This window comes from Camelus dromedarius, chromosome 2 (assembly GCF_036321535.1).
Source record: "Camelus dromedarius isolate mCamDro1 chromosome 2, mCamDro1.pat, whole genome shotgun sequence".
Classification (NCBI taxonomy): domain Eukaryota; kingdom Metazoa; phylum Chordata; class Mammalia; order Artiodactyla; family Camelidae; genus Camelus; species Camelus dromedarius.
The window spans coordinates 40,316,758-40,342,866 of record NC_087437.1 but is presented as its reverse complement, the minus strand read 5'-3'; the positions used below and the strand labels follow the sequence as shown (position 1 = coordinate 40,342,866).

Below are 26,109 nucleotides of genomic sequence, written 5' to 3'. Positions count from 1 at the left end.
TAACAATTAAAATAAAATGTTTATTTGTAAATTATGTACAGAATACATTTTTACGATAAGGAAATGGGAAGAAGAGCCATCACCTTCCAACCAATGCTGCTCGCTTCCACTGTTGGAAGTGACCATCTATCTCACTCTGAATCAGAGGTACAAATCAGTTTGGATTTCCTAAGTTGGGAAAGGAGAATTTGTAGCTAAACTAAAAAGTGTTGCTGCATTATTACTAGTTGGCTTATTTCCACAAAATGCTTTTGAACCCTGCTAACTCAGAATCTTAGAAATTTCCTGGTAAAATGTTATAATTAACAAAAGCTTAAGTATCAAAAACAATGAGTTTAAGCATTTCATCTCAAAGGAATTGTGAAATGGCTACATAACTATGCATAATCTGAAATGTTGGTGTTTGTTTTTATCCTTTTAGTTATTTTGATTAGTCTAACAGTAAAAAGCCATACAACTATCAAAAATGCCATCAATCTAAATGTCATTGTGGAAAGTGCATCTTTGATAACTATCAAAATAAATGAGACCTATTTACTGTAAAATTATCAAATAGATAAAACTTATAAATGGCTTTAGACTGTACCAATAATAGTATTATATGAAATGAAGGACTGAATATAACTGCTTGGATGTCAAATCCACTGCAGTAAATGGATTTAAAGAATGCTACAAATGTCATGTGTACATTGTGATGATCAGCCAACATAGAAAATCCAACCTCTTGCACTCATTTAGTCCTCAAATTAGTCAGATTATGATTTTTCGAGTGAGGATTTAGCTGTCTCTCCATCGTTGTCTTCTTCCTCCTCTTCACAATCCCCATCTGTCTGCTGTTCCAGTTCCTCTTTTGTGATCATTTCAAAATCATTCCCATTTCCACTACTGTGTTGGGATCGGTCATCTTCCCTCCTATCACTGTCTGTGTCTGAATGCCGTTCTCCACCTGAGCCTTCTGTTCCATGATTTCCTGGTCCTACTTTTCCCTCCTCATCTTCCTTTTTCTCACTGTCTGACTTTTCCTCACTGTCGGACTTCTGCTGCTTTTTGGTTTCAGATTTTTCATCTTTCTTTAAGTCTGCTTTTGGTCCTTTATATTCATGTGTGTACAGAGGCCTGAAGGAGTCAATGAAGCCCACGTCAGCAGTCAGATTTGGCAAGAACCAAAAATGGTGCCTTCCTCCAGTTATGAGCCAAATGATGAGAAACAGAATGCAACGAGCTGCGGGAGAAAAATTTCTCTAATTGAATAATTCAAGTGACTCAGACAGCAGGGAATATTTGTTAATGGGAAAACAAAGTTTATTATTTGCATACCACATGCACCTGAAATATAAACAATTAAATCCTGACTAGTTTAGCAGCTATCGACAGTATTCTAGGCACACAGCATTCTGCTCTGAACTTGGGGGCGTAACGCTACAATGCCATTCAAAAACTTACTTTCATTTTTTTTTTTTAGTCTGGGTGCTGTTTCATGGAGATACTTATGATTTACGCACTTTGCTATGTTATAGTTCAATAAGCACAGGTGCCAGCTGGACCTTGAAGTATACATAAGAACAAGGTAGAAGAAAGAGGAAAATAAATGCAAGTAAGGGATGAAAGATACCTTAAGAAGCCTTTAAAAATGAAAAAGCAGGGCTGAATCATGACTTCTTTAGAACCTAGGCATTTTTGCCTTTGTAAGGCAATTCTTCCATTAAAAAAAATATTAAAAATTAGGCTTTTTACAACCATATTGGTATAAATATAATCCCACACAGGTTCATAACACATACACATGTAATAATATTTTATATATTACATATTATTACATATAAATATTACATAATATGTAACACATGTAATAATATTTACACATGTAAATACATGTGTACTTGATTTTAAAAGAAATGAAAATAAAATCATTTCTGTGGCCCCTAAAAGTCCAAGGCATGTGCCTACTCTGCCTAAAGGATATCTTCTAAGGAAAAATACTTTTGAACAATAAGAGAACATTTTCCTAGAAGTTATAACTTTCTTAAATAAATATATAATTTCTGCTTATTGAAGGACCAGCTATCTCCCAATATTAGGAAACAATACAATGCTAATGAAGGCCAGATTGCTTCAACAAATAGGTTCGAGGTTACTCTTTTATAGCAATATATGACAAAACTGTATTTAGATAATGGAAGAAATTAAGAATTTTAAAGTTTACAATAATGAGCTATCAGGAACACAAACCTCAAAACTTCATATAGTTTTCTCTTAATTTACCAAATACAAAGAGCTGAGTGATTTGCCTAATTTTCCTGTTCCCCCCCACCCCGAGGTCATGATTATGTGAATGTTATGAACTAATCAATTGTGACAGGTTTTCGGTTTTGTTTCAGTTTTTGTTTTCTTTACAAATAACTGTATTACTATCTTTAAATAAGGCCTAAAAAAAGGTCATCAATGCATCTTCCATTATTTTGCTTAGGTTAGATAAAAAGAAATGGTTATAGCTCCCTTGACTTTTATAAAGCAGTAATTTCTATTTTTCATAAAAGAACATAAATATTCTGAAAGACTCTGTATACATCAGTGTCTTTTGTGGTACAAACAGAAAAGGCAAATATGCTTGAAATTATGGAATAAATAAGTAAATAAATCCCAGTGATAAAAAAGAAACAATGAACATCTTTTAAGGAGGCTGCATACAGCATTATGTACAATAGGATTTAAAGGGTTTTAAGACAGACAATTCGTAATATGAAATCTTGCCTCAAATCCATGAAAAAGCAGTATCAAAATGGCAAATCTAAATTCTCATTCCATATACAAACTGGGTGTAACAGAATTCTAACGTTTTTTACTGTTTTTCTCTATGTGGCAGCAGATTACCAGGAGCCAAAGAGGGAGAATCATGGGAAAACCACTGTGATGTATAAAGTCATACTGTTTCTATTCTAAAAGTGACAAACTTACAAAATTGTCAAAGGTCCTATTTTAAACAGAAATACTAACAATACATATTCCAAGTAGCACCAAAGATAATTTTGACCAATATATAATACTTCATGGGATAATATAAATCTCTGATTTGCAACTGGGGTACAGATCAAAACCCTTTGAAAGTTAATTTAGAATTTCATTTTTCTAAGAGAAAAAACAAAAATGTTCAGTTTATTTTCTGATTTATTTAATTCATGGGACTATTTAATGCACAATGCTACTTAAATCCATAGTATATTTAAAATGAAAAATTATAGGAAATACTACTGAAGAAATAATTTAAAAGGCAAAACAAGATAATAACCATAAATTATTGAGAATACTGGTTTAAATAAAAGATAACCAAGTAGGTTAATTCTATTCAGTGGAGTTAAACGTTTGCTGAAAAATTTCAAAGAGCTTCTAAATTGTCATGGGTTTGGGAGCCAGAAGACATCAGTCTCATTAGTGTATCTAATGCCAGATCAAAGTTTGTGGCTTCTCATTTTTGATGCAGGTAGTACACTACCACCAGTTACCTGCTTCACAGTCTTAGATACTATTTCTTGGCCTACAAATGTACTATATTACATGCAGAAGCTTCCGGGGCAATTTTCAAGGTGACTTAGCTAGAGGAAGGAAAACTGAAAGGTGGGTGAAAAAGGCTTCACACACAGTCAGAGATCCCAGGAAAAAAGGAAGCCCATAAACATGAACCGAATGAAAACGCTACATGATTTGACACAACATTGTAAAATGACTATAACTCAATAAAAAAATGTTAAAAGAAAATGCTACATGAGTTCCTGGGTCCATGGATGGTGGCACCAACTTAGGACGACACCTTAATACCCAGGGTGAAGGGATGTGCAGAGGGAACCTGCTTAAGGCTGTAGCAGTAATGCTTTATAAATATAAGCATCTATTACATTACATACCATAGAATCCCAGAAATGCACCCAGTTCACATAATCTTGGTTAGATTATGTCCTCTAACAAAACAACAGATATTAGGTCAGTAATGTGAGTGTTTTAAAAATTTTTTATAAAGAAGTACTCCTATATGTCTTGATGGAAAAGTTGATTTGTCATGTGATGAAAATAATCAGAACTTAGTACCATACACCAACATAAACTCTAGATGGATCAAAGAATTACATATAAGGTTAAAAAAAAAATCACTAAACAGCTTTAGATGTGCTGAGAAAAAATCCTATTTCTTTCCCCAAATCAAAAACTAAATTAGACCAGTTCATCCTTTATTGGGAAATTGTTAAAGACTAGGATTTTAAACAAAATATTATTTGTTGTTTTTCTCATAGTTAGAATATGTTCACTGTGAAAAATATACACAGATGTAAAGAAGAACATTAAAGTCATTCATAACTACCACTACCATTTATAGTTAGGCGTACTTCCTTATAGTCAAACCCTCTTTAGCAGAGTATTTCCATTTCAAAAATATCTTCCTAATGATGTAAGTAAAATATATTTCATTATCTTAATTTTATTGTTTGATACTAGTGATGAGCATTTTCATACATTTATTAATCATTTGTTTTTAATTTCATCTTTTGAATTGGGTTATTTTCATATTGTCTTATTTTTAGCTATGGAAGACCCCACTCATCCAGAAATGTAAAATAACATTATTTACATTTTCTTGTTGATTTTTAAAAAACATTTTAAAACTTTTTAATGCAATGAGAATTTATTTTGGCACATGGTGCAAACTGACTTTTCCCCAAAACGGCAAATCAATTGTCTAGAATAATTTACTGTACAAAATGGAAATGCTGAATACAAGTTTCATTTGCCTCAAGTCAAAATATAAAAATGCTTACTGAAAGTATTATGTTAACAAATGATCGATCATTGTAAAAATATTAAAGTTCCTGTGGTAGTTAAATTTTAAAGCTACTTATATCTAGTTGCATAAGACATATTAAATCCTTTTCTCAGACCAGACCACATCTAATTAAGTATACATGCTACTTCAAGCCTGAGTCAGTTTTGGGATAAGATCAAAAAGTAGGCCCATATAATTCTTGATTCATCAATATTAATTCTGCTATTAAGCTTTACTGAAGCTCCAGATTACAATCCAAACTGCTCAATATCTCTTAGTAAGTCTGGGGTCAGTCTTACTAATAACAGTACTTACCAACAGCAAGGAGAAGAATGCTGGCTACAAAACAGCCTGCACCCACACTGAGGTAATAAACGCCTACTCTCATTTCTGCTGGCCAAAGAGGGAAGAGGGTGGCTGCTATCACTGCAATCACTGGAACAAGAAATGACAAAGTTACACAGATAGCCTTTAGATTAAAATTTTAAATGGCTTAGTTACCAAAATAGTGAATATATTCCTAGGGTGAGAAGTGAAACATAAACATATGGAAACAGGTAAAAAATGGTCAATTATCAGTCATTTCATAGTATTTTATAACATTTTATTTCATAATATTTTATAATTTCATAATATTTTAACTATTGTTCTTAGATTAGGATTTTTCTAGTATAAATTACATAAATTATGTAAACTTATACTAGAAAAAGTGCCATGTAAAAATGTGAAATTGTTAGCTCCTTAAATGATCAACTGCTGCTGTGTTCAACCTTATTTTTGACTATAAAATATCTGGCTACTGAACAAGGGAGCTTAAAGAAACAACCAAATGACAAGACTAACCAAAATGATTCCAAAGATCCCTCCCTGGAGAGTGATTCTGAGCGCTCTCACATCTACTGATTGAAAAGTTCACCAGGTGATTCTGATACAGATGGTTTTTGGGAGTTAGGGAAACGATACAAGGATCTCCAGTTTTATTTCTCAGGGGGACCAGATGGAACAATCAGAAGGAAGCCCTTTTTAGGTGTTTAGAGCAAGAGAGATCAGAATTCAAATTCCAGCTATTTTATTTATAAGCTAAGGGTTAGACTTATTATTCTGAATGGAATCCTATGATATCATATTGATCAAACTTGTTTATTTAACTGCTATTTTTTCCTACTTGTTAAATCATTCTCTCTGCACCTCCCATGCCCCCTCCCCTGAATTTACAGGAATAACACATACCTATGGTAAGGAAAAACAAAAAACAAACAAAAACGGTATAGTATAAAGTTTTCATCCAGTTCTTGGTCTACTATCCAGAGGTTAATTACTATTGTTTCTTATCTGTACTCCCAGAGCCTGCCTTTATACAATTAAAACGGAATTTTTTTTACATAAATGAGCTTGTAATATTCTTACTCTTTTACAATTTTCATTTAATATATTCTAGCTATCTTTCTGTGAGTACACCCTATCTCTTTAAAAGCTGCATGGTATTACAGCATGCAGTTGTAATTTATCTCATTGTCCTCCTATTGAGGGACTTAAACTGTTTCCAGTTTTATCCTATTATAGACAATAGTGCAACAAATACCATGCATGCACATGTACATTTATGCAACTGTGTTAAAACTTGAAAGATATCTGCTAATCACTCTCCTAAATATAGTCCGAGGGATTAGAATAGATAACATGTCAATGCATATTTCTGAACAGATACTCTGTACAACTGTATTAGTATCCAGTCATGGAATAAATTCCTGGATATGGAAAAGCTGGGTGTGTATACATTTAAAATTTAAAACATACTGCCAACTGCCCTCCATAAAAACTAAAACAATGGACATACCATCAATTGTTGGAGACTGTGGGTTTTTCTTAAGTGTTGGACCTTCACTAAGACTAGGTACTATTAAACTTTGTAATCCTCTGGATAACTGCTGTTGTTTTAATTTGTATTTAATATGTCTGTGATTAAGTATCATTCAGATTATTGGTCACTGCATTTCTTTATCTGTGAGCTAACTTTACCATTTTTCTAGCAGGTTATTAATCTCTTAAAGATCTTTGCTTCAGTGTAGTACAAATATTTTGCTCTGTTTATCATTCATATTCTGGCTTTATTTAAAATGTACTTTAAAAAATAACTACTTTATGTTAAACATTTTTCTTTCTGGCTTCTGCATTATTTATTTTCCTTTCTAAATTTGAGATTGTACTTACCAAGAATTAATCCCATGACAAATGTTTTGAAGTGAACTGGGTCATAGATCCACACAAATACCTGGAAGAATCAAGAAACCCCAGTGCTTAAAGTTCTATAGTCACATTAGTAAGTCAAGCTTAATTCTTTATTTCAGATACTCCACAACAGTCACTTCCAACTTCTTAATGTATAAAAACTACTTTTTAAGGTAAATAAATTTGAGAGACCTTTCCTTCAGTAGTAGTGTTTCTTTTGGTATCCACTCAATTAGAAAATTATTTTAAAAATTATAAATTATGTAATGCAGTTAAGTACATTTCTACGTACTTGCATGTTTTTAATATTTATGTGTGCAAACCATTACTTATTCAACCTAAAGACCAGCAATTATACAGCCTTTTTTTCCCGAATGTGATGATGCACATTGGCATGAGTAGAACCAACCAGTCTAAGAGCACAATAAAGCCAGAGTCCAGTCAGGCCCTATTACAAAACCAGCAGTTCTCAATTTCACCCTATTCTCTCCTGCTGATGAGATGCTTAGTGAACATAAAGAGTCTGTCTGTGACTCCTTGCAATAATTTCATTGCCAGCTCCCCACGGAGAGTCTGTAGCCCAAAAGCTGGGAACCAATGCTTTAAAGCTTACTTTATACAACAGAAATTTACTTCATTTAGAATAATTAGAACTCTGCTCATCATCCACCAAACTCTTAGTTTTATCTCTTAGTTTCTATAAATAACAGTACTCTTCTATTTCCTGGTTTTATTTTGCCCAGAGCTCTTTGTTATTGTCTTTCTGATTTGGTTCTAACATTCCTCTTTTTTAACTCTGCACATTTATCTTATAAATCAAATCCACAGACATCACTTCTGCCAGTTAGCACTCTAAATAAGCAAGTTTTTAAAGACGTTTCCCATCTTTAAAAGTTTGAAAGCATGCTTCTTTCTACAGCATAAAATCTAGCCTTTTTGAGTAAGTAAGGACCTGTGCTTTTGCTCAGACTGCTTCCTTTGCCTAATAGATCTGTAACTCCTTCTCAGTGCACCTGGCAATCTGCCAGTCAACCTCCAAGGCTCAGTTCAAGTGTTCAGGATCTCCAGACCCTCCACATCCTGCAGTGATTAAATTAACTATCCCCAACTGGTGCTCTCCCATCATAACATTTACCATGCCACAATACAGCACAGGCATACCTCAGAGATACTGCAAGTTTGGATCCAGATCACTGCAATAATGCAATTTTTTTGGTTTCCCAGTGCATATAAAAGTTATGTTTACACTATACTATAGTCTATTAAGTGTGCAATAGCATTATGTCTAAGAAAACAATGTACATATCCAAAGTAAAAAATATTTTATTGCTAAAAAATGCTAACCATCATCTGAGCATTCAGTGAGTCATAATCTTTTTGCTGGAGGAGGATTTGAAATATTGTGAGAAATAACAAAATGTGACAGAAACAAAGTGAGCAAATGCTGTTGGAAAAAATGGAGCTGACAGACTTGTTCAATGCAGGGTTGTTGTAAACCCTCAATTTGTAAAACAAACAAACAAAGAAAAACTGCATTAACTCTGAAGTGCAATAAAGAGAAGCACAATAACGTGAGCTACTCCTGTACCATGAGATGTCTTGAAATTCACAATAATTCAGTGACCAGTATGTAACTAAACGTTTCTGTATTGGTTAAATGACTAAATTAAGCGGTCTTCATGGAAGGCTACCACCACACAAATATCTTATTAAATAAAATAAAAATGATCTCCCTGAATAAAGCACCACGTAATGTTGAAAATTTTAGGCCCCTATAGTAGTGTGTCTGACTATAAGAGGCAGAAATCAGTAGGTGTCCCTCATTAACCATTCTACTTTTATTTTCTTTGATTGTCATGGAAATCCTACATTTTACTGGGCAAATGACCACTCAGTATAAAAAGCATATTTCTTGGGCAAATGACCACTCAGTATAAAAAGCCTATTTCTAAGACTTTACTGCAGGTAGGCATGACTATGTGACTAGGTTCTGGCCAATGGAATCCAAGTAGAAATAAACTATCAGTTTCCTGAAAGGTATCCTTAAAAAGGAAGCAGGTCCCTCATTCTTCTTCCCTCCTCTGGATGCAGATATAAGGCTGGCAGTCATTTTGGACCATGAGGTCGTCTTTACTAACTGCCTCACACAGTTGGAAAAGTTCGGATCCGTCATGGAGCTGCCATATTGTACTGCTTGCCCTTAGATTTAACTGATGAGAGAATTAAGTACTATTTTGTTTTATGCCACTGTTATTTCAGGTTTCTTATCAATCATAGAGACATGAACATGATTCTGACTGATTTTTTAATACATTTTTAATAAACCTAAATGCAGAGAAACCGATTTTTAAAGAGAGTAGATTTTGTATCTACATGGTTAAATTTATCTAAATTACTTCTTTTCTTAGTAAATGCATCAAAGATAATTCTAAAAACTCCTATGGAAAATTAGATTTCTACTTAAAAGCTAGATACTCTTACCTCATTTCCATCCAGAAAAACTTGATCATCATGTGGCTCAAGCTTGAATTTTTTCTTAGTTTCCTTCTTTTTGGGAGTTCCAGGAGCTTCCTCCTTTAAAAAAATAATAGAAAAAAAAAAAAAACCCACTTTTACAAACAAGCAAAAAGCAATATGACATTCACACAGTCAAAAGTTTCACTATTTGAAAAAATCGAAATTCTCAACTACGGTATTTATGAGAACCCTAAAATGGTTTCTTAAATGGTTATTGCACATTAAATTTAAAAGTGCTAATATGCCAGTAGTGATAATGTGCACATAGTAATTTTTGATTTTACTTAATTTTAGTTGAAATCACCTTTTTGGATTCTTCCTTTTCACCATCTTTTTTTTTTTCTTTTTCCTTTTTTGTCTTTTCATCCTTTAGATTTTCTTTCTTGCTCTTTTTATCTTCTTCTTTTCCACTTTCAGCTTTTCCCTTCTCTTTTTCTTTTTTTATGTCTTTCTCATACTTCATTTTCATTACTTTTAGTGCCCGATGGAAAAACTGCTTCTTTAAAAGCCTTTGGGGAAAAGGTATGACATTACATTCACTATCAATCATACAGATATAGACTAAAAGCAAAAATATCAAGGCCTGAGTAAAATAAGTAAAGAAGACACACAATGGCATCTTTCAAGAAAAATTACAACTAATAAGCCCACAGAAAAACAATCAACCACCTCTAATCAAAAAACTGTGCAGCCAATTTGACTGCATGAAAGTTGTCAATCTACTTTTCATTTTTTAATTATATAATTTAAATGAGATTATAGGTTTAGAATTATCCTTAAGTTCTTCTTTAGGTTCATTAGGAATAAGCAAAACTCTGCTTTATATAATACTGTGAAGTCTCAAATTCAAGAGCAGACATAAGTGGAATATAAATCTATGGGGAAAATAAATACAACAATTTAAGAAATGTTAACAAATTAAAAATGTGCCCATGACTTGATTGATCCAACTTGTGTCTTTAGCTGTCATTCTTGCTGTAATTTTTTTCTTTCCATGTACTTCACTCTTCAGCCTGCCACTATATTGAAGTATCTTCAATTAACTAGTGAATAATTAAATATGCTAAGGTGAGATTTCTGGACTCTGAAGACAACTCTTCATAGTATCAAGCTAGAAACTGTACAATATATTTGGCAAAATAACACTATGTGCTCCTTGTTCTACTAATTTCTCAATACATTGATCTTTCCTCTGTTTAGCAGGGGTTTTGTTTCTGTTTCTGTTTTTGTTTTTAACATTACTACTTCAGGGCTTTTTCACTGGCTGTTCCCGTCACTTGGAATGCTCTTCCCCCAAATAAGCACGTCCTCTTGGTTTACTCCCTCACTTCCTTCAAATCTTCCCTCAAATGTGACCCTCTCTAATTGGCCGAACCTGTTTAAAATTATAAATCCATCATTCATCCTCCCTCCTATTTCCTACTATTCTATTCATCACATTTATCTTCTAACTTAATATACAATTTATGTTATATGTTTGCCTCTTTCATTAGACTGTAAACTTCTTAAAAGTGATATTCCCTGCTTTATTCATTTCTTTATCTGATGAGTTTAGAAACTCAGCTGACTCCCAAATTAAGTTAACTCTGGCTGACAATCTTTTCTAATCCTACTAAAGAAACTGAATTACCCTTACCTTTGTCATCTAAAAGCCATCTTTTCAAATCTTATGTTCCAGTTTCAAAGTTTGTGATTTGTTTATTCATTCCTGCCTTCATAAAAGTATAGCTACCAAACCACAACCTAGAAACTAGGTCTCACTGGCCCCATCTGTGCCTGTTAACAGTGACTATCCACCTTCCTACCTCCAATGGTACCTGCTCCAGCATATCATAACACTTGTTAACTAAATGCCTGCTTTTTGCCCAATGACTACTTATTTCTGGTCATTATGTTGTGCTGCCAGGAGCACCTGTGTTTTGACCTGCCCGGCTAGGTTTCTTTCTGCTGCCCAATTAGGTCCACTCATGAACATCTCCACAAAGCTAACTTCTAGGTTTCCTCATTTGGCCCTTTACTTGTTCAGAAGACCTATATAGCATATAATTGTGCAACTGCCTGAAATGCCCCCAAAGAATTTACCATTAATACCTGCTATACACATACATATATATATATATATATATATATATACGTGTATATATATATATATACATACACATATATATGTATGTATGTATGTAAACAAGCAAAAATCTGTAATGAGACTCTTAATAATTAACTATGTATGAGTAAGTGAGATTTAATAGTGGTGGGTATTTGAATATGAAGGGGAACTTTAACTTTCACTCTACTTCAGAATTTCTTATAAAAATTTATAATGAAAATATTCTAATTTCTTTATTTTTACACTTATATGATTTCCAGATTTCCTATCAGGATCATTCATTACCACTTACTATGAAAACAAAAATACATCTTATTGTATGTTAACTGAAAAGCAGCAGTTCATATTACAGTTCATATTATAACTCTCCATATACTGATACAACTGGATATACGTGCACACACAGACACTTGAGTATATATTCTCACATGGTAATGTAATCATCCATGAGGCAACATTATTAGTAATTTGGATTTTCTTCTGTATCATTTTCAAAGTTTTCTCAAATTTATTTTAGTGGAAAAATGTTAATAAAGAAATAAATAATTAAAAAAATAAACCATAGAACTTCAGGAGAAAAAAAAATTTTTCTTTCATGAAAAGATACAGAAAGGCACATTTATCAGCAGGAACATCTGCTTCTGTCACTCCTCCTGCACAGCTGCCCTACCCTCATGAAAGACAAGTTAAGACTATTAACCAATCAAATTGGTATTGAGAAGTTCATTCAGGTAGACGGGTTCAAATATTACCTCTACCACTTAACTAGACGTGTAGTGTTGGGTAACTTACTTAATTTTTCTATTTCTAAAAACGGTATCTATCTCATAGGGATTTCTAGGACTAAATGAGAAGCATGTAGATTGTTTAGCATGGTGCCTGGCACGTATGTGCTCAATGTTAGCCATTACTACTGCTATAGCAAAATCCTGAATTTCATTTAATAGTTATGGAAAACACACACACAAACACATTTGGTTTTATAAATCACTACATTATACAATCATTCCATTCAGTAATAAGTAGAATCATTGACTTACTCCTTGATAGGTCTTTAGAGGATGTCTATTTTCAATTCACTCTATGCCTCAAAAAATGAAATGACATTTACTATTGTAATAAAATCACTGCCTTCATCTATTTAGCTTTAAACACACTGTATAGTATAAATCATCTACATAAACTCTAACAATTTTAGAGACTACTCACTTTCCTATCTCAGTATGTGCCCTCTGCCAGGATCTAATGTCTATTCTCCCACTGTTTGCTGGGTAATCACCTATGTATGTTTCAAAATTTGATTAAAACATATTCCCTGTGAAGCCATTCTTGAAGTTTCCCCATTTCTGTCTTTCTTACAGATCACACTGCATTCAAATTAGTCATGAATCTTCTCTAACAGACTGTAATATGTGCTTTGGAGGCAAGAACCAAGTCACAGTCATCTTTGTATTCCTGACGCCTGGCATATGATAGGTATTTGATAAATACTTGTGGGATAAACAAATGGATCAAAAGCAGCTTGTAAAAAGTTATTAAATTGCTTATTTTCCCTCATTTCTCTCTTTTTTTTTTAACAGGTTTAACAAACATTTATTGAATGCCAGACATGTGTTCAGGACTTTCACCTATCTGACAATGGTGAGGTTTTATTAAATGCCCACATTGTGCTAACTGCTGTGGAACTACAGTAAGGTGTAAAACACTCCTCCAATTGCCTTTAGATTTAGCTAGCAAGAAATTTTTAAAAATGAACACATATGCAACAACCCTATTTAAATAGTTAAGGACTAAATTGTATGATACTAACTTTATAAACTCTGTAGAACACTAGATATAAAGATTAATGCGAGCGCCAGAGGATCCAGGGAATACTAAGTGGTAGACATGGAGAACTTGAGGGATATTTTTATAGAGAGGCAGACAGGATAGAGGAAGAACCCTTTGGGGAAAGTGGCAAGTTATTATCAAAGAAAGACCACAAGAGAATGAGTGTGGTATATGAATGAGAGTGAGAAGGATATTACTGGACTGGGGGGCTGGAGATGTAAAGTCACATGGAGGGTTAGGATGATGCGAGATAAAAGGTTGAAGAGTCTGTACTTGAAATAGGCCATAAAGAGGCATAGAGCATATTAGAAAAGATTTTGTGTGTCATCCTACAGTTTCCTATTTTCTTTCATTTTTCCTCAGACTCCCTCAAGCCCACTTCAGAAAATAAGGCAGGACAAGTGTCTCTTTGTGGTTTTGCCTGGAGTCAGGCAGGAAGGAACCCATTTGGGCTGGCCATCATAGGGTCTCCATGGTTGTTATTAAAAGTGGCTTTGAAAAACTGATGTACTTATGCTTCTCTGTCTTAGTGTGGGAAGGACACAACCTGATATGAATGGGAATAACATATACAATGAAAATTAAATGTATCTCTAGGATAATCTCTGTACTGAGATTTTTTGGGTTTTCCGTATAACAAGATACCAAGTTTTCTAAAAGGTCAAGTGATGTAGATTAATACTGGCAGCTCTCCTCAGAGATTAGGCTCACAGATTTAACATTTAAATAGTATTAAGAAGTGAATCCTTCATCCTAATTTTTGGTTCATTAAATGAATGATCATTTTCTTGGAGGAGACAGTACAGTGCAGTGGTTAAGAGCATGGACCATGGAGCCAGATGGTTGGGTTTAGAATTCTGGCTCAGCCACTTACTAGTTGTACTACCTTGGGTAAGTTATTTAACTTTTTTCTGCATTTATAGCATCTCTTAATTTTTAAACTATATATAAAAAGTAAGTCTATTTTGAGGCAGGCAGGGAAATTTGCACTTTGGAGTTTCAATACACAAATGGCCGTAAAGGGCAATACTGACGGCACCATTGTTAGCTAACCCCTGCATCAACAATGAAATTTTCATTGTCTCTGAAAGGTCATTAGTGACTAGTTTTTGGCAGCTAAGAATTTAAAGAAATATTTAATAATTCTCTAACTTTACAGCTTTTGTGAGAGAGTGAATTTTAAGAGGGGTCTCATGTAGCTGATAATTTAAATGCCATTAAACAATATGTTAGTAAATGCTATGTGTAGCTCCCTATTAAACATATAAAATAGTCTAAAATGTCAAATTCCCATCATTTATAAAATTTACTGTCACAAAAACAAAATTTGATTTACTAACATCTCAATAAATATGCTTGGTAGTAAATAAACCAAGGGAAAAATTGGGGAAAAAACAAAAACAAAAACCCAGCATACTTCTTTTCAAGAGAAAAGTGACTTTTGTACACCATTCACCACGAAAAGTTTTTCCCAAAGGAGAAGTACTTATTATAAAAAACATGGCTATGTTATTGAACTGTCTATATTTCATTTTGGAATCAAGAAAAGGAAGATGTTGCAGTTGCCTTCATTTTACAAGGAGTACATTAGCAATCATAAACAAAATAGGGAAAGGTAATCTGGCTAATGGCTTACTGTGCAGGCACTAAAAAACAAAACAAAACAGGGACAACAGGTCTATTAGGAGTCCCTTACAAAGTTTTAGAAAAGATTCCCCAAACGTTTGCTGTAAAAAAGAAAGGACTGTTTGTTCACGATAGGCACTAGTGTGTGATTTATTGCTGACCCCTTGTTCAGTCAATCTGGCAAATGTACAAATATAATGGAATAAAAATTATAAAAATATGGTAGTCTCACACCAAATAAATGCATTTCCAGAGCTACTGAAGAAATCCAGGTTATTATGTAAAAGCTAAGCTTGAACTATGCTGTAATATCACTACACTTAATGATGAAAGAGGCAAGGAGCTTCAGAGCCAAGGAGAATATTTTTAAATTACTATTTACACTATTCTTCACCAAGAAATTAAAACTACCTGTTGCAGTAGTCAACCACAGACTCCCTCGTTGTAAATAAAGCTTCCTCTCCTTTCTTGGCCTTTGCCCACTTTGAATCCAAAAGGCAATCCACTGCTTTTGAAGCTAAAGAAGAAATTCATTATTTTAAATTAAGTATACAGAGGAATTTATGTCTATCTAAATATTTTACAAAGCAAGTTTCAACATTCTGGCATCAGAAAATAAAACCAAGCTCAACAGAAAATTTAAGTCTGACACAATCATGGTAAACAGTTCCTCAAAACCTCAATTTGTGAAACATACTGATAAGCATCTTTAAGTAATGCTAGGAAATAAATGACATATATTAACTAAAGCAAGATAAATTAATGAGGAAAAGCTCTAAACAAAAAAATTCAAAATATCACTCTTACCAAATAATCATAATATAGGATAAACAAACCAAAAACCCTCCTCTACCACAGTAATAAAAATTCTGTCATCAAGCTTTACTGTTACCCACCAAGGAATAAGCTCTATGAACAATCTACTGCTGTCACTAGAAGAAGCTAAACATATGAAATCTGAAAAGAAAAGCATGTCTGTTTTTTTAAACTTTTAATGAATGACAAATCATTAATCATAAACTAAAGAGAAGACAAAGGAATTTCTTCTTTCTAATGGTAATTCAATCTTAATTTATCAGACAGGCAAATACAACAACTACTTAAAAGCTATGGGGCAATATTATAGATGACATTAGCTTATAAATAAGTTGTTTGGATTATGTGAAGAAAAAAGCTCTCAAGTTGATTTCAACAGACTTGTTTCATACTGAATTCTACAACAGAGTTTTACAAAAAGATTATCTTTAAGTACATATACTATCTAAAGAAAAGTTAGTATTAATACTGAAAATAAATCCTACTTTAAAAACTTCCAACAAATATTATTAAAAAGCACTTTTTAAAAAATTATTGACATTTTCAATAATAAAAGGAAAGAATAGTATAATCAATTACCATATGCTCATCACCCAACTTCACCAATCACTCCTGGAAAGCACTTTTAGAACATCTACATATCCCCAAATTAGGTATCTTCATAAGATACAAACACTAATATAATTTTATTGATGTAATCCTACCAATAAAATAATCAACCCGGTGACCCATCATATTGGTGGACTTTGTTGGACAATTGAATCGAAGAAACTTGGCTACAGCCTTCTCTTCTTTAGACGGTTCACCAACTTCCTGCAAAGAATATTAATTTAATGTAATCATTTACCTGAGAAATTCATACAATGAAGAATAATTTACAGATCTGTTCTGAAAATCTTTTAAAATGCATTATAGGCCTTTCTTTCAAGCTTTTTTGGGAGCACACCTGGTAATATATACAGAAGACAGAATGGAGATTTTAAAATCACACATTTTTCAAATACACGTTGACAGGGCCAAAACTTTTCTGCCTCGTGGCCTCAACTACAAGGCGTTCATTTTGAGTTTTTTTTTTTCCCATAGGGTAACTTCTTTGTATCAGTTAACCTTTACTCTTGCCTGGTCTCTTTTTAAAAGCCATAAAGCAATAATTCAAAAGATTAAGAGGTTGCCAATAATGAGTGCCCAGATGTCAAAGTAAGGAGAAACAGGTGCCATAAATAAATGTTAAACAACAGCCAAAGCTACGTACCCTGCACAATGAACAACAGTTCGTAGGAGTTCTCAAGTTAACCAGATAGTTGTCCCAGTGTCATCCCAAACATGAGCTACTAGCTGAGATGCTGAACATTTGCATTTTCTTCCCTTTCCCCTTGCAGCTGCAGATTCTAGATGCTGTCTGAGACTCCTTTCTCATCTTGTTTTCTTCTTTTCTTCCCCTCCCCCCAAAAAGCAACAGACAGACAAATTACAATCTCATTTAAGAATTGATTAATGGAAGTGCACAGTTTTGGAAAGGTTGCTTTAATCCTTCCCTGTTTTCTTTCTTCCATCCCTTCTGCCAAATTTTCTACCACCTAAATTGTTTATCATTCCTCATCTTGCTTTTATTTCCTTACATTCTGAACGAACTGCTATAATTTGACAATTCCTCTTATGTACTTATTCTCCCCACCCATATACTGAAGAAAATGAAGGCAGTCTACATTTGCATATATCATATATATATACTTTTAGAAGTTGTTTTATTGCTGAAGCTATTGAAATACAAGTATTGTTTTTAATTACATGTTTAATCACAATACATAGAGCATTCAAGCAATATTTCTACCACTATGCAATTTAAATGTGAATGATTTCAAAAAGGTTTATTTCTTAAGACAAAGTGGCAAATAATAATAATTTTCTGTCAAGAATCTAAGCTGCTGAGAACAGTTAATGCTAAAGACAGTTCTGTTTCAGGGAAGACAGTCTAATAACACAAATAGGAAAAGTACATTATCAGTTTCCCAACAAATTTCAGGTTAAGTCTGAATTCAGTTATGTTTGTTGAAATTAAGAAACAATTAACAAACCAAGATTTCAACTTTAATTTTATCTTGAAGAGGAATAGAAATCTGTGAGATGAAGTGAAAGTCTGTGCTTTGATTATTGGGTCACCTGGCAGCTACTGAGCTATTTCTTCCTTTGTACTTTCCAACTCCTCTGCTTCCAGTAGCTCAATTAACTGAGCAATTAACATTCTTCTATCTACTACTACCCCACTTGTGCATTACTGTGTATGAAAATAAAAGTTACAAGCCCAAACCATTCACTCCAAATGAAGACTATTGTAAAACCCAAATATTTTTGTGAATAAAATAACTTCAGTTTTATATATATAAATATATACCACAGAAAAATAGAATCTTAAAAAAATTACAAATTCAAAATTTAGCACTCCAAGTTTAGTAACATCTACAATGTTCATAATTATTTAATCTGGGGCCTAGTCATGAAATACAGTTTCTGACAAACCAAAAAGTAAAAATTCTGTATTTGTTTTTGAAATCACGTTGAAATATATTAACATATGTTAGTATATGTTAAATGGTAGCATTTAATTATGCTTGTATAATACACTGCATTTCTAGGAGCTTCAACTATTAGAAATAATATCCTACATATTCATGGTACAGTGAAAAAGTAATAATATATAAATAGTTGGAAATAATGAGATACTATAATTAACAATTCTATTTTAATCACATCCATATATGTTGTTTTCACCTCAGCTGATACATCTGTTGTCAACTTAAAGGTTTATCTAATTAACTGATAACTTGTTACAGGGATTTGCTTGATAAAAATGATTGTGGGGGAGAAGTCTCAATAAACATAAACTGTTCAAATATATACTTACTGAGGGTTTACCCTATAATATCTTTGGGTGCTATAGTTAAGATAAAAAATTTGTTAAGTCATGATATCTACACTTTGTTACAATTACCCAAAACAGCAATTGTTATTTTCCAAAATGAGTGGTAGAAAAAGTATTTTAGGAGTACAAAAGGAGCAGGATTATCAGCGTGGATGAGAACAGCTATGAAAGACCTCTTGGAAGAGGGACCTTGATTTTGAAAGACATACAAATATGGAATAAGCTGATTGAAAAGCATAAAAATGGCTGAACATGAGCACAAAATTTGGCTCCAGTCGAGATAGATTAGGAAGTACTGTGAGTTAAGTATGCATAAGTAGAATAGAGGTAAATGGTCTTCAAGGCAATCTGAGAAATTTCAAATTTACCCTGTAAGTTGTAGAAAGACCATTAGTAGTTTTTGAACAGAAGGAGGTAATAATTAGAAAAAAATGACGTAGACACATTATTTTGGAGACTGCATGAAGACTGAATTGGGAAAATAATACACAAAGCAGGGAAACTAGTTAGTATTCAAGTAAGATGTGCTGTGATACTAGACTAGGAATGGAAGGATTGTGATATCTGAAACATTTCAAATGTAGAACAGATAGGACTCAATGATGAAGGATGAATGAAATGACTGAGTAAAAGATGTCAGATTCCTCATTTCATCAAGTGAAAGGATATTTTTTCAAAAACAAATTTGGGAGGAAGGTGATTCTGAGGGAAAAACAACCACTTCAACTTTAGGCATGAAAAATCTACACTCATACAACATTCAAACCATTTACTGAACACAAGCATACTGGTACTAATCTACTGACTGTTGACAGAGGCATCACAGGTAAAATCTGCTACTAGAATACACAAGGAACTGAAAAGTTCGTTCTACTATTACACAATAGGGAACCTGATACTATGTGAATCCACAACATTTTAAAACCTCACTTTAACAATTAACTTCAAGTTAACCAAACTCTTTTCCACAACTGCAAAAACACACTCAAGAATTCTATTTTGATTCCATTTCCCTCCTTGGTAAAGGCACTACTAAGATTAGACCCAGAAAGCATGGACTTGGATAAACTCTCCCAATCAGACACAGTTACTTATTCATTGATACTTTCTTAAAGTATCAGTAACTTCCCTTAAATGTGTGACCAGAAAAGAAGTGAATTCTATCAAGATACTGGTATAATGGAACGGATAACCTTCCTTGCTCCTTCTTCATGTTCAAATCCTTAAAAAACTTCTATTACCTTCTGTGAAATACTAGGAAATGTTCATTACACCACATATAAGTTATACATATTGTAGACTGCCTTAACAGCATAGGATTTGTGCCATCTGCTGGGGCTTTGAAGTCAGGAAAAGACTGCTACAGAAGAGTACCAAAACAACATGACCCTGGGAAGCTAGTAAGATAGAAGCTCCTGTCGTGGAGTCTTCATTCTCACTGCTCCCCTGCTGCTGGCTAAAGAGAGTATAAAACAGTCTTACCCTCTTCCTGTTTATACGTTAGACTATAGTACCTCCCCTGTTTGTTCCCTTTTGATGAAAACAAATCTTCAGAATATTTTCATAACTTTCCTAGAAACCTTCAAAGAAAAAGTGAAGGCCTTTTGAGAATAGCATCACCCACCAATAAAGAGAAATCAGCTCATGAACCCTCAAATGAAGAGAATTTTTTAGCTCAATGGATGAGCTCAAATATCTTAGAATGAGGAAGCGAAGAACCAGTAAATTTTGAGGCTGGACTGCCAATCCCACCCAAGTAAGAGGCCGGCTGCCTCAACTCACAAAATTACAATAACCGGAAGTTCGATTAGAATATTCTTTAAAAATTATTTAACAAATACTATTTTTTATTTTAGAACGTATCAACATTCAAATATTATTATGAAATTGAGGTTGCCATTTGTAACTATGTACTAGCCAGTACTTAAGATAACTTTTTGAGAAAAGAAATTAGACCAAGAGTCAGTAAGCCATAGGCTTCAATCTTACAGAATTTTTGACTTAGAATATTTTTCCCTGTCTTCCCACCCCTAAAATGACTAGAATTTTTTTTTAAATTGCTGTACTCAATGAAATAAGCTTAGTGATAAATAAGCTTGTTGAGTGATTTGAGCAAAAGATTAGTTCGCCAATTGTTAATTTGTATCTTTATACAAGCAGTATACAATATTTGTGAAAATGTATGCAAATAGGTTAACACATTAAAATCTGAAAGCAGAGACCTTAGATAAATCTTTTACTTAAAGCCACAATATGTTACTAATAAAGCTTTACAAAATAGTCTCTGTATCTTGACTTTGGCAGTGTCCTTCTATAATTCCTCCCCTCCTCCCCATTCCTATTTAAGCCTTCTATTAAGCCCCTGGAGGGAGTTTAACTGAGATGTAGGTATTATAGAATTTTTAAGAATGAGTAAGCCATTTAAATGTCCCAAAATTCAACGAGATACTTTACACATAAGCAGAATACTAAATGGGATGGTTGTCTCTTTAACAGGGACAAGTCATGTTAAGTCTTTGTTATCAATTTAATATAAAGATTTCAAGATTTAAGTATTTCAGAACAATTTATTTTTATTTTTTATTTTATCAGTGGCACAGTGGAATGAACATTCAACTGGAATTAGAAGACCTGGCCTAAATCTAGTTTTACTATCTTGATGAGTGACCCTGGGTCAAGCCACATAACCTCAGTAAACCTTAGTGTTTCTGTAAAATGGGTGTAATGGTTTAGATCATTAAGTTTTGTACCTAGTAATACTTTCAGATGTAGGTCCTAAAAGTAGCTTAAAGGATGAAGGATAATGGTATTGGGGTAGTGAGGTGATAAGGCTTTGGGCCCACCACCCTGCTTTTACCTAAGAACTGCATTTGTGCAAAAAGATTCCGAAAACCCTACTATTTGAAAATCCTTTTCGGCTCTAAAATGTCATGGTACTAGCATTCTAAATTAACCTTTCTAGTAAGTAGCACTTTGTTAATCTATAGGCACTTATTGTATGTTCTTAAAAGCTTAGATAACTTACAACTACTTATTTTCAAATGTTTTATTAATTTGAATTGAGATCAATCTCACTTGAGAATCTCAATCATGAAAACTCCCCAATATAATGTCAATGAACACATAGCTCACTTCTGGTTTTTAGTGACCAGTAAAGTGAGTCCAAGAAGGAAATGTGACAAAATAGTCCTCTTGCTTTCAACTTTGATGGGATACCAGAATCTAAAATTAGGCTACACTAGAAAACGCATACAAATTAACTACTTCTTAAAACTCTGAACTTGTTTGTATCAATCATTTCCCCCAATATACAAATTATAATTCAAGGTCACTAAATCTTAACAGGTAAACATAAAAATCTTTTCTCAACATGACAATATTAAGTAACAAACAACAGGAAACTGAGTTGATATTACAGACTGTTTTGCTCAAAAAGTCTTATGATAGAATCTTTTCTGTAACTTCAACTCTTAACTTGGTCATTACATTTGGTCTTTTTGTTTAAAGTAATGTCAATATTACAGTGTTTCTGATTCTCTGGAGGAAAAAAACCCAAGAAGTTTTATAAGATATTGTATATTTTTATTAATTCGTGAAGACTGCATAGTAGTACTCCAAGTAGCACTCCCAAGATCTCCACAACATTCTACATAGCTGTGCTATGTAGAAAACTTAGAGGATGTGAAAAACGTTATTTTCACTTAGCAGTATACCAACCTGATTTTTTACGATCAGATCCTACATATTTATCTGATCCCCAACTAAACAATAGTAAGTAAACAGCTATTCTTTATGGAACTCACAACTCAAAGGTTTATTTACTGAATAGATAACTGTTAATCTTTCTTCAGCATATCAGAGTACTCAACAAAAACCAAAACAAGTCATCCTAAAGTCTTCATCCTTGGGGAGGGAGAGGAATGAGTTATATGCCAAGCACTCTTTTAATAGCTTTTACAACCTTTAATAACAAGTCACTGACTTATCTATTTTTTTCACAACAACCCTATCAGTGTCTTTTTTTTTTTTTAAGGTAAATATTCCTTCTTACAGAAATTGAGGGAAAAAGTAAACTTGTCCAAAGTTACACAGCTACTAATCATTGAAACTGGGGTATAAACAGGCACAGTCTGGCTCAACTTTTAGTTCCCAGTCATTACCACTACTATACAGGGTCTTAATCTATGTTTCTGCTCAAAACGCGATCACAACTGAAATACAGCAGCTATTCAAAGTGAATTAGGATCACCTTTACAATATTAAATGCAGCTGACACTGTAAAAACTGTTTTTTTAAGGCCAAAAAATGTACCATGCATGTAAACATAAGTCCAGTAAGTACTAATCTGACAACTCAATACAAATCCTAATAAAACTATTATGTATCCATACCTGACCAATAACACTAAACTTTGAAAGACTAGGAATAGTACAACTAGAAACTTCTTCCATAATAACCTTATGCCTTGGTTTATGACATGTCTGAACTTGGGGGAATTTGTCTCTTTCTGATCCCCTTCTGCACTCTTTTTGAAACTATTTCTGCCCAATTTCAAAATTCCAAATTTACTGATCACTGGCATCTTTTTTCCCCTAGTACTTCAAAGTTTTCAGGAGAATTTTAACTTGCATAGCTTAAAACACCTGTGGTGAATGCCAGTTAAATGATAAACTTTTTTTTTTTAATGGGGAATAAGACATTAGACAGGAAGTCATTCTAAGCAATGAAACAATAAGGAACAGAAAGACAATGATGAGTGTAACAATTTGTGACTAGGTATATTAACAATTTATAACATGCTATCAATTTATGATGATATACGAAGGTTTCTAGGCACAGGAGCTAATAATGAGACTAAACACCCTGAAATTCCATATATTTAATCCTGTTGGCAGAGAGAAAAACAACAGGAGGAAAATTGCAGGAAAGAAATACAGAGATGACATGCATGTGGAATGAGGGATGCTATGTAGGTTATGAGGATGACACACTGGCAGATGAAAGGTTTCTGGGCGCGACTCGCTCGTTACAGTACCAACGGGGCTGTGTTTATTTACACTGTGTCGCCTGAAAGAAAGCCAGAAGTCTTCAACTGGACTCAACTAACCCTGAAGAGAAAGGAGGGTACACGCAACCGAACATCTGGATAGGCAGATCGCCGTCTGGGCCCCCGGGGCAGCTGACCAAACACAAATCACTCCCCCTCCTCCTTCTATTTGCGCACAAAGAACAGGCAGCTTTAGGTCAGTCCTCCGCCTCCTTCTACCTATTACCGCGGCCTTAATTTCGGGATAGCAAAGGAGAAAGGATGGGGCGAAGAAGGGAGGGGAGGAGCCCGGGAGGGTCGGTGTCTGAGCGCTGAAGACGCGGACCTCCCAGCGGAGGCCGGGGTCGGCGCCGCCACCGGAACCCAGGGCTGGCGGCCGCGCCTCCGCGGCGGATTCCGAGCGCGGCGCCTCCTGCCTTCCACCGCTGCCCCAGCACCTCCGTCTTAGTCTCCACCGTCGCCAGAACAGCCCTCCCTCAGGCCCCTCACAGCGACGCAGCCCGCAACCGGCGGCCTCGCGGCGGAACCCCACCCCACAGCGCCCTCGATTTCGCTTGCCCTTCCCGTGAGCTTCCCCTGCTTTTTTCACTTCCGAGCGCCCTAAGTCCCCTACCCCAGGCTCGGCTTTGCTACCTGAATCCGCTTCTTGTGTCGCCTGCGTTCCGCCATGTTGGCCGCTCCGCCCGGTTCCCTCTGACGTGGAGCGAGTAGGGGGCGGTGGAAACCTCGCGAGAGCGCGTCGCGTGGCCCGTTATGTAACCTGGCTGCTGGCACCGGGGGAGGAGGGAGGCCGGCGAGAGGCCGGTACCCAGGCAGGCCGGCGGGCCTTGGCGGCGTCTTCTCTCCCAACTTTCCACGGCTCCTTTTACTGCGGGAACTGGAAATCTCTGGGACAAAAGAAAGTTGAGAAGTGGATCAAAGAACAGGAGAGCTGGAAAGAGTCCTTGTTCTCAAGCCTGACTGGGCATCTGAATCACCTGGGAAGCTACTGAAATACAGATTCCTGGGGCCCCACCCCTCGGAGTACACTTAGGGTGGAGCCTTTCACAGAGGATTTACTGAGACCTATGGTGTTCTAGACGTCTCTGAGTGTGGCACTTGCTATCCTGCCAATGAGTCCTGCCCTATCCACGTGTGAATTTTTCTAACTCCATTTTAAAGATGGAAAAACTGAGACAACTGGGATGCAGCGATGTGAACTAATTTAACCAAGGCTCCACAGTTGGTAGAAGGCACAGCTGAGACCTAAGCCAATTATCTTTCCCTGTACAATGTAGGTGATAGTCGAGCTCATCTGAAACACACTTTAGATTCCCCATTCCATTTTCCACGTTGTTTCTCAAAATGCGCCTTTAGAATCCAAGAGACAGAACCCAGGGAAGTGCAAGTAACTAATAAGACGAATAGGAGAAATATTCTAAGAGTTGGAATGAAAAAGACTGCAGGGTACTTCTAGTTAACCATTGTCATTGTAGAGCTACTTAGAGCAAAGAGAATGGCTTTAAATTGCCAGTGTTTTTACATAGAAATTGTCATGACTTTATGGAGATTTTAAAGCATTTTAAACGGTAGAAAATTCGGAAAATACAAGAAAGTAAGATGAAGAAAGTAAGAATCCTTAATGCCACCGCCCAGAGATCTGTTACCATTTTAGTTTATTTTCTTCTACTATTTATTCCTACTTTGTGTGTGTGTGTTTATGTTTCCCTCTTCCCTCCCAATTGAGATCATATTGCATAAGTAATATGGTAGTCTTTTTTTTCACTTAATGTTATGATGAGCATTTATTATATAATTTAAAAACCAAGTTTCCCATATTGTAAATATAACCTAATAGCAATTAAATATGCAATTAAGGCAAATAGTGGCATACCTATTTGATGCCTATTCTTTTACAAAGTAAGATAGCCAAAGTTCTTCTTTTGGACTATGCAATTCTGCACTCAGGGGACAGAATAAGTAAGTCATTTAGTTCCTTTCTCTTTTTATAATCTATAATTAGGGTGTGTGTTGTCAGAGAGTGGGTGAGAAAAAAAATGATTTGTACCAATTAACCCAAAACATAACACAGGATATGCAATGTCTTTATTTCCTTCAGTCCTTCTCCCCATCCAAAATGTTGATGGATGTGTTTTGTACTGTTTTATTCATTGGATTCTTTTCATAGGAAAGCTGGTTTATAAATAAAAATGCTATCGCATTTAATA

The 26,109-nt window shown here is 34.6% G+C and overlaps 1 protein-coding gene across 1 annotated transcript; it reads right to left on the bottom strand.

Annotated features, from left to right (window-relative positions):
• Window positions 1-24,842, bottom strand: SEC62 (SEC62 homolog, preprotein translocation factor). Its single transcript, XM_010976312.3, has 8 exons — window positions 24,536-24,842; window positions 16,640-16,748; window positions 15,531-15,636; window positions 9,861-10,065; window positions 9,521-9,613; window positions 7,022-7,082; window positions 5,126-5,245; window positions 1-1,222 (listed from the first exon to the last, which is right to left on the bottom strand). Exons 1-8 carry the CDS (start codon window positions 24,569-24,571, stop codon window positions 756-758), a joined length of 1,197 nt encoding a protein of 398 aa, XP_010974614.1. The 5' UTR covers window positions 24,572-24,842; the 3' UTR covers window positions 1-755.
• Window positions 24,843-26,109: the final 1,267 nt, after the last annotated feature.